The sequence below is a fragment of the Rhamphochromis sp. 'chilingali' genome (genome assembly GCF_963969265.1).
Source record: "Rhamphochromis sp. 'chilingali' genome assembly, chromosome: 8".
Classification (NCBI taxonomy): Eukaryota; Metazoa; Chordata; class Actinopteri; order Cichliformes; family Cichlidae; genus Rhamphochromis; species Rhamphochromis sp. 'chilingali'.
The window spans coordinates 17551579-17566299 of record NC_137935.1 but is presented as its reverse complement, the minus strand read 5'-3'; the positions used below and the strand labels follow the sequence as shown (position 1 = coordinate 17566299).

General features: G+C 39.3%; 1 protein-coding gene across 1 annotated transcript; it reads right to left on the bottom strand.

The window, feature by feature from the left end:
• Positions 1-223: 223 nt before the first annotated feature.
• Positions 224-13301, bottom strand: calm3a (calmodulin 3a (phosphorylase kinase, delta)). Its single transcript, XM_080888362.1, has 6 exons — positions 13095-13301; positions 3727-3757; positions 3157-3300; positions 2672-2778; positions 2180-2315; positions 224-2002 (listed from the first exon to the last, which is right to left on the bottom strand). The coding sequence occupies exons 1-6, from the start codon at positions 13095-13097 to the stop codon at positions 1974-1976; spliced, it is 450 nt and encodes a 149-aa protein (XP_080744488.1). The 5' UTR covers positions 13098-13301; the 3' UTR covers positions 224-1973.
• Between the last annotated feature and the right edge of the window lie 1420 nt (positions 13302-14721).

Genomic DNA, 14721 nt, shown 5'->3' with positions numbered 1-14721 from the left:
CTGCCCAGGATAGTTTCTAGAGTGAAGACCTAGGCTGACCTGCCCTGACCCAGTCTGAGGCTATCTGGAAGAGTCTCCTTTCTAACACAGAAGCACTGGACGGGGGAGTGTATTGCAACATTATGGGAATTTGTGAACAGTTACAAAAAAGAAGAAACAAAAGGATGTCTGTTTCATTAATGACTAATTTTAGAATAAACATGTCAAGGAAATGCAGGTGAAGTAAAGCTCAGTCAATTTATTGATTTATGGAAAATATATCACATCTTTCCATACTGGACACACCTTCAGAAATTAACAGTCCAATAACCATTTACTTCCAAACATCTGACTCAAATGTAACCAATTAGTACACCTCAAACAGAGCAGTATATTAAGTTTCACACATTGAGGAAATCACAAGATTCCCCAGCTTAAATTTAGCCAACTGTTCAAAAACCTAACACTGAAACCAACTGCACATCTAAAGCTGAAGTCGTTGCTACAAACCCATTTCATTCCCCATATGAAAGCCTCAATGAAACACATCACCCCCCCACCACAAGCAGTATGTGTCAGTATACACTGAATGTATTCGGTTTAGTAAAACAGCAAGCCGACTGGAGGTTGAATCACCGGACTATAAATTGAAGATCAGACAACAACAAGGACAATGAGTGAAACATGTTGTTATAGCAGCAGCAACAGTGACATTTGGTTTCTTTTTCTTCTTTTAAAACAAAACTTTTTTTGTCCTCCATTTTTTTAAACAACCACATGGTTTATACCAAAGTGCAAATATGATGAACTGCATGTATTTTTATATTATTATATTAAGTAGAGTTTTTCTATTCTAAAGAACTACAGGTCTTGCAAGAAGGTTGAAGGTTTTTTTTTTTTTTTAAGAGTATTATGGCACATTTCAAAACCGAAGAGAAAACATGTCACAGATCATTTACTACAACAATAGGCATTGCAAATTTAACGATACACTTATATAGATATAATTTGTGACCAAAGTTCGTCAGCAATACATTAATATTTGAGAACACATTTATAAAGCGTTACATCAATATTGCATCATCAGGATATCTGTTTGCAGAACAAATGTATCAACTGCAGTCCTCAAGTGTGTTTTCCCAATAATCATCCTGAAGCAATTCAACACACTCCCGTCTTCAATCAGTGCAACGTAAAACCCACGACTCAAAACAATACAAAATAACATCCAACTGAGGAAAACAAACAAAGGAAAAAAAGAAAAACCATCCAGCAATTTTCAGTCCCTCGTTTTCGTTCGAACTCTTCAAGGTTATAAGAATGCTCATCTCCAGCAGAGCACCAATAAACACCCTACATTGCAACTATTTGCTCTTGCAATAATCAATAGTGACACAAATTTTTTACAGATATATAGCTATATATTTATGTATATACCTCCAGTGTGTACACAACCTGAACACTACCTCTGACAAGATCAGAGCTTCCTTGTTGTCACGAGAGACAGTCACAGAAAGGGTGCATGCAAGAAGAGTACTCAATTCAGTATTTGGAGAGTCACCACTGGTGCAAGAGAGTCGATTTTCTTTGTTCAAGACTATCAGGTAAGAATTGAAAAGCCAACTTCTCTACATGAACCGTGGCATAGGTTCCTATCCCTCTGCCTTTTACGATGTTGCGCTTTCCTCTAAATTAATCAGGAGCAGGGTGACTCAGCAGAATCTTGGTCTGAAGTACCAGGGGCTTTGGCCCTCTTAAAGCTTGGTCCATTAACTTCTCTAGGGATTATTCTGTTCTGGTGGTGATGAAACAGATACCTTAGAAGTAGCTGGATGCACTAAAGCACAATTTGCAAACGGTTTAGATAAATGATTTTTTTCTGGAGGGGAGGGTAAATTTATCATTTGAGAATTGTTCTTTTTTTTGGTATATTTGACATATTTGACAGTGATCTTAGAGGATAAGCAACGTTAAAAGAAATTTCAAATTTCTCTTCACTTGGCTGTCATCATCTGGACAAACTCTGTGGAAAACAAAAGAACAGAAAGCAACATTTAAAGTTACGTTAAATAATGAACAAATAACTAACTGTAACAGCACCGTTACCAGATGGAAAAAAATAAGTGCATACACACAAACTTGTAGATTTTCACATTTGCAGACTCACAAAAAGTATGGTGGTTAATAATTAAAATCTCACCCTCGTAGTTGACCTGACCATCTCCATCAATGTCGGCCTCGCGTATCATCTCGTCCACCTCCTCATCAGTGAGCTTCTCACCCAGGTTGGTCATGACGTGCCGAAGCTCTGCTGCACTGATGTACCCGTTACCATCCTACAGGTGGCAAAACAAAAGCAGAAAGTTAGCTTGGTGTCTTCTATGTTTACAGGCAGGTGTGTGTCTACAGATACCATAGCGCCAGAGACAAGGCTATTCCCTTCACCTGTGATGTCGAGATCCTGATTTAGGAAGTCTATTGAGCTAAATGTTCAATATTTGTGTGTTTGTGACGCTTAATATAATAGTCCGGCTAGCAGAAAGACAGAAACGCTCCAGAATATCGCTTATGCAGACATTTTTCACTCTTTTGTCTAGCCATCATCATGGATCAAAGTCATTTCTAACAAATACAGAGGCTCTCCTTTTGCTGAATAGTCTAATTAAATATTTCCACTTTACTCCTACTTTACCTTGTCAAAGACTCTGAAGGCTTCTCTGATCTCCTCCTCACTGTCTGTATCTTTCATCTTCCTGGCCATCATTGTCAGAAACTCAGGAAAGTCAATTGTACCATTACCTTAATAAAATAAATAAATAAAACAAAAACAAATAAAAAACCAGAAAAAAAGTGTTATCACCGTGTAATTTACCAGAAAAACTCAAAATCAGATCAGGAAAATTAGCTTATGACAATGCAAGGTAGTTCAAAGTATAAAAGGAAATGCACATCATTTTTATTAATCACAACAGACAAGGCAACAAAAACAACAAAGACTAGATTCAATCTACACACATCTATACAGAGAGAACAGAAACAAGTTATGCCATCTCAGATATCAGGATCTGCATTTATGCCAGTCACTAAATTCTTGAATGACAAAAGAATTCTCTTCATGAAGAGCTTTCTCAAAAGTAATGCAACTTCAAGCTCTTGTGCATGTTAGTTTGATCTCACCATCAGCATCTACTTCATTGATCATGTCCTGCAGCTCAGCCTCTGTAGGATTCTGTCCCAAAGAGCGCATGACAGTCCCGAGCTCTTTGGTAGTAATTGTACCATCGCCATCCTTATCAAACAGTGAGAATGCCTCCTTGAACTCTGTACATTTGCAGAAAGAGAACTGTGAGTTGTAATGAAGACTGAATCCAATGAACATTCACTGACTATACACAATAGTCAGTGCATTTGCAACAACTGGGACACTGAACAGACAACCCCTGATAAGAAGAGCACAGGCTGAATACAAAGCACTGCAGCTTTAATGTAGACATGCAAGCATTTCTAGGACACCTGACTCAAAACCCTGCTGCTTCTCATTACCCAGGGTCTGATTTTATACCTAGGGAAAACAAATTGAATGCAATTATCTAGTTAATAGTATGGGACCATAATTAGCATACAATCCCATAGACCTGCACATCTTGTATAATCTCTGAGAGCCTAGTTTCTAAGGTTTGTTGGAGAAATTAGGTGTTGCCTAAACCTAAAACAAGTCAAAAAGGCTTGGTTAAGGTATGCACTCACCAGCAATCTGCTCCTCAGTCAGCTGATCAGCCTGTTGAAAAGGGAAAAAGACACTGATAAAACACTGATGCTTCAGCATGGAAATAACCTCTTTTTCAACCCTGCCACCATTTACAATTATTAAATCGTGCATTGTATTCAAGAAATACAGTTTTTAATGGCAAGTTCAACTTATATCAGGACTAGGCAAATAAGATAAGACAGCATTTAAATCCCAGAGACAGGAAATTCACACTGTTACAACAGCACAGTAGAGAGGGCAGTTATATAGACACAGCTGCATCATGCCTAAGAACAACAATACTATGCAAAAAACTGAAGAAAATATACATTATACAAGGTAGAGGAAATATACTTTAGACATAAATATATGTACATATACAGTCCTGGTCAAAAGTTTAAGACCACTTGAAAAATGGCAAAAAATAATAATAATAATAATAATAATAAAAACAAATTAAAAATCATATTTGGCATCTTAACAAGGTTCCAAGTAGAGCTTCAACATGTGGATTCATTGTCATTTTCTGTCAGACAGAAAATGTCACACTGTCATGACGTTCTGATGGCAATGCAAATAAACATTCCCTTTCTGAACCCTGGGGTCCGTTCTTCGTACCTCGCTAAGTAAGTTAGCTGGATTTGATTGTTGACGATTTCGCGTGATCTTGGATCGTTCGGTTCCCCGAAGCTCATCCGGGACTTGCTGTCATAGCAACAGATCCGTAAGCGTAAACCTGCTCGGGAGCAGGCTTACTTTATGTAAACAAGATTAGATCCCGGCCACTCAGGTATGTCCGCTTCATTTATACGAAAGCAACAGCGATATTTTACCACTGTTTTACCATAAATAAATATTATCAAATGTAACTAAAGATAATGCAGTATTTGATTCTTTTATTGATTCCATACAGATACAGAAGTGGACTGAAACTGACTTTACTCCTACAGAGCACCCATGCTATCTTGCATAGATAGAGCGCTTTAGGTTGAAGTTGTAAAATGTTGCCTTTGTTGTGTAGAATAAGGAGGGGATGTTTTTCTCATTATCATTTAATATTTTAATATGGCATTATTAGTTCATTAGAAGTATATAACCAGCTTTGCATTAAGCATAAATTGAAGTTTTTTGATCTTACATTATTCTTTGCATTACAGTGATGGTGATAACTTTAGTTTGATCTTTTTTACAGGTACCAGAATAATAACAACATGATTTTTCATTGCAGATGTAACCATGATCATTCCATACACATTGCAGTTTGTTGCTCATTCTAGAGTTGTGCTCAAGGTAATTAAAGGTTAAAAGCTACAGCCAGCGCGAGTCTGGCTGATCTATGGAGGGCAAAGGCTTTGAGCTTGGAAGGCCGCACGCGCTTACACAGCACTTATAAGATGTTATTCTTGGTGATTTTGTGCTTAGTCATGTTTTAATATGTTTTAAGTAGAAGTAGCTGATCCAGCAATATTCATTTAATATTATATACTTGATTTAGAGCAATACACACTGATGGTCTTAACAAATGAAAGAGTCCTTGTAGCTGCCATGTTGTGTCTTAGCAGGGTACAGACGGTTCCAGGAGACGGGGGCAGTCAGCGTCTGCCCTCGGGAAGGAGACAATGTTATTCTTTGTGTTAAATAAAATTGTCAACATTGATTGTATTACACCTGTCACTACGCATGAGGGGGCGTTCTAATACCCTGATTTCATAAAACTATGGTGATGTGTTTTTTGAGGTGAGATCTGAGACTGTCTGCATACAGTGTCCATCTCCCACGTGTGTGATCATTAAATCATCGTTTGACTCAACCCGACCGAACCAGTGTTGTTATTGTGGGTTTTTCCTCTGGTGTCCATCCCCAATATTTTTGAACCTTAACAGTTGTTTCTTTCTTTGGGTTTTTTTAGGTCATTTCCTAAAAAAAGGGAAATGTACTATTAATCATTCTATTTCATGTATTTGATTATTTCAGATGTAATTCATATTTTAGAGTAGTAATAGTAAATTACTTCGTGTAATCAAGATGAGAGACCACGGCTATAAAAGCGAAGGTGGATTTGGGAAGTCTGTCGCAGCCATGTCCTGTCCGTATACGCGAGCCACCCATTGCGGAAGGTGCAAGATTGATAAGGAGAGTTTTCAGAATTCCGCGTATATTGCGGGATAGACAGGATCCTTTAGCTCAGCGCGACAGTGTGCTCATTTTCCCGTGAGGGTATTATTTACTTAACCAACTTGTTGACGAGGAGGTGCAGGACCACCACCTGTCTTTTTTTGCTCTGCCCTTTTCTTGGTTGCTGTTATAAACAAACAAACTGATTATTTCAGGGTCTCTTTGCAAGAGACTAAAAGCAATATAAGTGATAAATATTACCATTCTGTAGAATATTCTTATATTTCACTTTTACTTGTTCCCATGTTCTAGTGGGTCCTGTTGTGGCTCTAATGTGAAAGAGGATATAATGTAATATAATATAATAAATTTACCCTACCGCCTACTGGTGTTGGCCAGAGGGGCCGATGGCGCGATATGGCAGCCTGGCTTCTGTCAGTCTGCCCCAGGGCAGCTGTGGCTACAACCGTAGCTGCCTCCACCAGTGTGTGAATGTGAGAGTGACTGAATAGTGGCATTGTAAAGCGCTTTGGGTGCCTTGAAAAGCGCTATATAAATCCAATCGATTATTATTATTATTATTATTATTATTATTATTATTATTATTATTAAATTACTTACTAGTTTAATTTGTCAGCAACTTTCTGCCAGCCCTCTCTCCTTGCTTTTGCAGCGTTCCCTTGCGTTTTAATTAAACTCTGAAACTCCTGAAATCCCTCAATCAAGAGTTCTTGCTCTGCTGCCGAAAAATACCGAGCGCGCTCCTTTGACATTTTCGCCAACCAATCAAAGGGTTGCCGATCAATGTTTCTACTATCGATGCGTAGCCCCTGTTAAGCCACCCAGTGATCTCACATTACTTCATCCAGCTGTACTAATCGTCAACAACAGGTGTGTTTGGAGAACCGGGATAGCGAGCTCAAAGTTAGCGCGATGATTTGATCTTGGATGTGTCATTTGATCTTGGATGTAGTAAGTGAGGTACGAAGAACGGACCCCTGGTCAGGTTGTTGAACTGCATAAACAGCGTCTCTCGCACCACGTCATTGCTGCTGAGCTGGGACGCAGTAAGACAGTCATTTGGAATTTCTTAAATGATCCTGATGGTTATGGAACAAAAAAGTCAAGTGAAAGGACCCAAAAGAATTTCACCAGCACTGAGCCGGAGGATCCAACTGGCTGTCTGTCAAGACACTGGACGATCCTTGACCCAAATTAAGGCCAATGCTGGTGCTGACTGCAGCCCCATAACCATCAGACAGCATCTGAGACTGAAGGGCCACAAACACAAAAAACATCTTCAAAGGCCTCATCTCCTTGATAGAGATGGGTACCGATATCCGGTGCCATTATGGCTACAGATTAAAAATGCCCAAGGCGAAACGGTCAAAAGTCTGGCTGTACTTCACAGCAAAAGATGCAAACTCAGCAGCCTGCAACAAGTGCTATTATGCTGATACTGTAATACTGTGCAAAGGAGGTAACTCCTCAAATCTGATGAAACACATGGTGGCGCATAGCGTTTTTTTAAAAGCCGAGAAATGCACCCTATTTGATAGCTTGCTGCGAGACCTCACACCGAGCACATCTACTGCGGGTGTGGTGCCTGTTATCGACCCGGAGTCAGCAACTTGAACCCGAAGAGGAGAGTCCTGGCTCCTAGCCCTGCCGTGTAGCAGAAATGATGACAGATGATGATGGCAGCAGCAGCCGTTCCTCTCTGGGCGAGTAGCTTAATGTTGTTTGTGTGTAATTTACGTTGAGTAGGCTAACCACGTTATCAAATTAATGCATGTAAGGTGAACTAGCAAACACCGTCGTAGTTACATGCGGCTGTCTTCTTGTTTGATGGCAGATACCGGAAACTAAAATGACCAAAGAAAAAGTGGGAAACAGCTAAACATGAGAGGTTTTTGGACAAAGTTGGTGTTTTTTTCCATTGTTTAAGCACTGCTTCCAGCCAAGAGTGATACCATATATGCCCTATAGCTGCAGAAAAGGCTAACAATGTTATCTTTTTACAAAAAACAGCTAAACATGAGAGGTTTTTGGACAAAGTCTGTGTTCTTGATTCTTTAAGCACCGGTTCGAGCACCGACACCGTTTCAAAAGTACCGGTTTGGTATTGGTATCGGATAAAACCTAAACAATACCCATCCCTACTCCTTGAATGCCACAAAACTGACCGTTTGGACTTTGCAAGAAAGCACCAAACATGGGACATTGAAGGTGGAAGAAAGTTTTATTCTCTGATGAGAAAAAAGTTAACCTTGAAGGTCCTGATGATTTCCAACATTACTGGCATGACAAGCAGATCCACCTGAGATGTTTTCTACACGCCACAGTGGAGGGCGGCGCCATAATGGTCTGGGGTGCTTTTTCCTTCAGTGGAAATATGGAGCACATTAGGGCTGTTCGATATAACGATATATATCGGATGACGATATAAAAACGTCTATCGTTTCATTTTACGCTATCGTTTGTTTCGTGGTGTCGCAAAATAAACTGTTAACGGCAATATTTTTTTCATCGTTTTGATGGTCACTGTAGTGGCTATATTAATTTCTTAAAGTTCTCTCTTTCTCTTATATTTAATATAACCACACTACAGACAGACAAGCACCTGTTTTTATGGGTTGTCGTTAGCAACAACGACCAGGTAAAACCATCGCATGTCCGCTTGTTTATTTTCCACATAAACCTTTCACAAGAAAGCTCAAGATCCTGTTGAGAATTTTCAAAATAAACGGAATCACGTGAAAAAGTATGCAGAGTATTGACGGATGAGAAGCAAAAAAAGAGTCGTCAGGTGCTAAAAAATAAACCTTAGACTCAAACGTTAGAACAGGCTTTCCCCGCAGCACGGTGTGTAATAAATACAAAGAAAACGGCGGCCGTTACAACCTATGCCTAAAAATGTGTAGTTTCATGCATCGGTTAAAACACTCGACTCCAGGTACAAGACGCCCAGCTGGAAACACTTCACCTACCCGAGATTCACAGAATTTACAGGAAATATTACATTTTTTGTGATTTATATTGTTATCGCACGATAGAAGTTTTATATCGGGATATGAGATTTTGGTCCTATCGCACAGCCCTAGAGCACAGGAGGTGCAGGGGCATCAAATGGCTGCCGCCTATGTACAGATGTTACAGAGAGCTTCCCTCATGACTGAGGGCCCTCATCTGTGTGGTAACGACTGGGTTTTTCAACAGGACAACGCTATAGCACACAATGCCTGCAGGACAAGGGACTTCTTCCAGGACAATAACATCACTCTGTTGGACCCTCCTGCGTGTTCCCCGGATCTAAATTCAATTGAGAACCTTTGGGGATGGATGGTAAAGGAAATGTACAAAAATGGACAACAGTTCCAGACAGTAGATGCCCGTCATAAGGCTGTCTTCACCACTTGAAGAAATGTTCCCACTCAACTCATGGAAACGCTTGCATTAAGCATGCCACAAAGAATTTTTGAAGAGACCAACAATAATGGTGGACCTACTCATTACCGAGTTCATGTCTGGAACTTCGATTTCTGTTTTGGGGTAGTTTCCGGTTCTTTTGGAAGGGTGGTGTGACATTTTCTACCTGACAGAAAATGACAATGAATCCACATTTTTGCACAGATTTGGCCTTTTTAAGGCTAAACTTTTGATGAGCTGTAAAACAGCCTGTTTCAGTTTAAGCGTGGTTTTCAATAAATTGCATGCTCAAAAATTTTTTTGTCTCACTCCTATTTCTTCTTGTTGCACACTGAAACTCTACTTGGAACCTTGTTAAGATCCAACCATGCAAAATATGATTTTTTTTTTGCCATTTTTCAACTGGTCTTAGACTTGATGGGGAAAATGATGAAATTTCATAAACAAGAAACGAAAAGAAAGACAAATGAAACAGCCGTTTCTCATATTTTTGGAAAAGAAATGACTAAGCAGTAACAAATTAAATCACTTCTGGATTGATATAAAAACCCTGAAAACAATCATTTTTCAAAGAAAAACAAAGAATTTCCAGCAGGCAAAATGGAGAACACGTGCATCAGGCTCCACTGTGTACACAGGCTCTGCCAATCCAAATGCAATTTAGACAAACTAATTCAAAACAGACTGCAGTATTTTCTGGCAGCTGGACCCGGCCATTACCTATGACCTAGATAAAACTATGTTAATACAGCATAAAAAGCTTTACAATAAACTTAAACTGTAGATGTGTTCACATTTTCACATACAAATGTATGTAAATTAAAGAAATATTGTTTGAACTCATGTAATAATAATTGTTAATAACTAAATGAAAATATTCTGGGAATACTAGAAACAAGAGAGCTCCACCATCTTGAGATATTGTTAGCCGAGCAAACTTGCATTAAATCGGCTCAACCTAAAATCCAACACTGGAGTTTCTGCAGTCTCAGTCTGACTTGGCCAGTATTCAATCACTCTCAGAAAAATTACTTAAGGTTTGTAAATGACTTATTTAATTTGTAAATGAAGACAGATTGCCCAAAAATTGCTATCAGTCTGAATGAGCCTTTGTCAACGAGCACAACTCGAGGGGACTCGACTGGCTGCCTACCGGCTGTATTCTAGTTAGATTACAACAGAACAAGAAGGTTACTGAGAGTACATTTAATAGTTAAATAGGAATGTCTAACTATAACAGTGCTTGTATGCCTGACCCCCCACCCCCACCAATAGAAAACTGAAGTGAGATAACTTTTTTATTGGATAAAAAAAAAAAAAAAAAAAAAAAATACAAACAAATTAACTTTGAGGAAAAAAAATACTCATTTGAAAAAAGAAGAAAAATGGCAGTATGTGTTAATGCAAAGTTGCAAATGGTTAAAAATCACAATAATATTGTATCATGACCGAATTATTGTGATTTCTTATTGTGGGGTGTCTGCTGATTCATACAGTGTTCAATATTTTTTTACCACATTCACACACACACACACACACACACACACACACACACACACACACACACACACACACACACAAAATAAATTCATTAATCAAACAAGGAATTTAAACTCATGTAACACAAATTCATTCTTCAAGTTCATCTGAGACATAATTGTGCGCTCCATGTGAAGCCTTATCAGGCCTGTCCAAGTCAGTCAACATGCTCACTTCAGGCTGAGAAAGTGCGATGAGGGACTGGTATAAATACTCCACAGCCCGAAATACACACGCCTGCTATAATTAGTGAGACACGAACAGGGTCGCCAATGTAGCACACTGAATATCACCGCAACTAACCACCTCCTCGACTCTTTAAAAAAAAATTTTTAATTAAAAAAAATAAAAAAAAAAATAAAAAAATACATTATGTTAACAAAACAAAAAACAGATTAAACCCTTTGAATGTGCCTTCTGCTTTGCATATTCCTTCAGGATGTTTGTTAGAAAACTGAAATACCTGCTGCATAAAACAGACCATTAGAGTCTGCAACAATTTAGCACTGACACTAATTCGTTGATGGGGATAAGCTGATAATGCTATATGTAATACTGCCTAAGGACTCACTGTGCATTTGCTGTTGAGCTAATGCCTCGAATAAACATGTTTTCACTGTATCCACATGCTCTTGCACCACAGATAATGGACAAATGAACTTGCTTTTTCAAAACCAAACAGATTAAAGCCAACATTTCTGTAGCAAAATTTCTGTGGTGGTGGTGGTAATGCCATGCATTCAAGTCAATTTCAATGAGTCACCCATTTAAGGGGAAGGGGGGTAGGCAGAAGGGAGCATGGCAGACTGCAGAGTATCCAGTCTGCTCACTGCCAACCAATTCAGTGTTGCTGAAGCAAGCAGTGTCTGGATCAGAGCACAGCTGGAGGATTTATACAGCTGCTGTAAAAAGTACTGCTTGCTTTCAACTCATCAGTACCCCACAGAGCATGTCATATATTCTTATGTTGACAATATTTTTCTGAAGTGCAGCCAGTTAATCATATTTGCAAATGGTGTTTGAGCAGCATGTGAATAAATTGGATTTTGTAGCTGTCCAAGTTTCCTTACTTGGCAAAGACCGCAAGGGACTCCATTCGCCTGCTCTCTTACAGAATGCAGATGAACAACAGACGACACATGATAAGATATGATACAGATATTCACATGCAAGTATATATTAGAAGTATTTAAAATAGTTAGATCCCATCTTGGAGGGTACACTGCGGGTCCTGACAGCCGACTGCACCAGGGATGCTTGGTTCAATGCGGGGGGAAGGGAGGCGAGAAAGGAGGGGTGGAAAAGAGGATCATTCAGCAGAAGCAGAATGCGGTTCAACGTTATGGCGCAATACGTAACGCAGGACATGGTGTCATGGTGGTATTGAATCTATTCCCAAATTGTTGCAGCGCCTTGCTGAAAGCTTTGCAATATGACAAACAAGTGTTGCTACCTGTGAGCCGTATTCTTATGTAACCCCAATCGGTGGTTGAATACGACCCCTTTTCTCGCTTGTTGCGCATGTCCGAGTCCGTTCAAAACACCCTGCTGATGTGGCTAACACAGATACTGTCCGTGCTGCAGCACCTTATGTGGCATGTCGAAAATGACAGTTACTCAGAGTCCCAATGTCTTTCTCGCAAGATTAACGAGATGGGTAAAGATCACATTCACACTGGACGGTCTATTTTTACACAGCACCTTCACCGGCACCACGCCCACTCTCGAGTCCAAGCGAACCAATAAATAAATAAGTGAGCAAAAAAACAAACAAACAAAAAAAAAAAAACCCCAACAACAACCCAAAAACCAAATGCCACAAATATCTGTCCAAGCTCGGGGACTGCAACCACATCATCAACAACTCTGCTAATCAACCGAATGAATGGTGATACATTTGAGCATTAAACAGGCCGTTTGTGTCCTCTCGCAATACAGCGTGTGTGCTGCGCATTTGGCAGACACTAATAAATAAATAAAACGTTTCTCTTCTCTTCTATCTCGTCAGCTGTTAAGCACACATAAAACCACCGATCGAAAATTGCGATATATAGACGATAAAATGATGAAAAAAAGAGCGTTGTATGCACGTCAGGTGTGGGATTTTTCTGCAGTTTGCCAATATTATAAATGCCATTGTGAAGGGAAGCCGGAATATGCTTTATTGCTTCAGACCGTATGCATTTACGATTATATTACGCATTAAAGTGTCGCATGAGGACATTACGATTTAAACGATTCATAGCTAAGGCTAGCTAGCTTACGTTAGCTAGCTTACACTTACCATCGTCCCGTTGACTTTTCAAGCTCCGTGAAGATGAAAAAAAGCTCAGTTAAATGACTTGTATTTTATTTACTTAGGGATCACTTACTCAAATAGAACAATAAAATAAAACAGGACTTTAAGTATAAGAAATGCTTCGGGAAATCTGTGTAGACAGTATCCTTCTGTTGCAGCAGAGTTGCCCGGAAACCTAAACCAGCGACGTGCTGTACCACAGTTTGACAGCCGTGTATCCCTCCGCCGCTGTCTTGTACGTTTTAGTCCCAATGAATCCACTGTCAAAATGGAAATACACGAGCATTAAAAAGCTCGTTCTGTTGCGGTAATCATTCACTGTTTATCGCCTAATAATTATTTGACACTTAACAAAGCGCAAACCACAATTTTTGCTGCTTTACAAAATCAAACCGCGCAAAGATACTAGCCCCATTACCACGTCTCATAAACAGTCTATGGGAGAAAAGAGTGTTCCAGTGATCATACTGAACACAATACTAATGGGCCATTTTAAAATTACAGGGCAATTTCTGTACCGCTCATTAATTTAAAAACCATTCGTGCAAAAACTACTAAAATAGACATTTGTGGTTGAAATTAGACTTGTCCTGGGACAAAATACTCCAAAACATGATCTCAAATCCAAAATAGGTCTTCAGAACACCTTCCAAAATGTCTTTTTCTCTTGTCCAAGATTCTTGATCAAATCAAATCACATATACAAATTGGACAAAAGTATTAGTGTGTCTGAAGACCCCAGAAAAACTTCCAACACACAAATGAATGACTTAGTAACATTGTTGTAGAGACCCACCTTTTAGCACATCCCAGCACACCCACTCACTTCACCAGATGCACCTTGTTTAGTTCTCTCACCTTTGATTGGGTGTGGTGCTTGTCCTCGATTGCACTCACCTGTCACACATTATATGTCACACATTATATAAGGACTGCATTCACTTTTGGCTCGCTCTTTCTTCACTTCCACACGGGGCGGCAGCTGAGCTGTGGCAGTCCATGTGTGTCTTTGTTTCCTTCCTTCTTTGCCTTATTTATTTGAGAATAAAAGGAGAACCCTGAGAATAATTCTGAATTAGATGGCTGCTTTTTCTTATTCTAACCGGATGAGCCCATGATGCTGATTGCTTCAGCCCTGAACCTTCCTTCCTTCAAAACAAACATCGAGAACAGTCTAAAAGAAATCAATCGCTTAAACCACAATGCACAATTTAAAGATTATGAATATCTTTCTATAAATGTACTGACAGTGATTCAGTAACAAATGTTCCATAATTCAGACTATCTGCCGACGACAATAACAAAGACAAAGACAGTGATGTTCCCATTTTAAAACCTGTTTTTTTTTTCCCAATTACCAATTACAGTTTTTCTCATGCCTGACAATATGTATCCATCTAAATATGTGTTGCACAGAAATGGAATCTGAGGTTGCAGACCAAGAAAAATTCCACTTCTGCAGAAGAGACATCTTCAAGCTAGACTGAAGTATGTTAAGGAAAACCTGGAGAAAGATTACGCATGCTAGAAATACATCTTTTGATCAGATGAGACGAAACTAGAACTCTATGGCCATAAAGGTGTTGCTTATCTTTGAAGAAAGATGAAGATG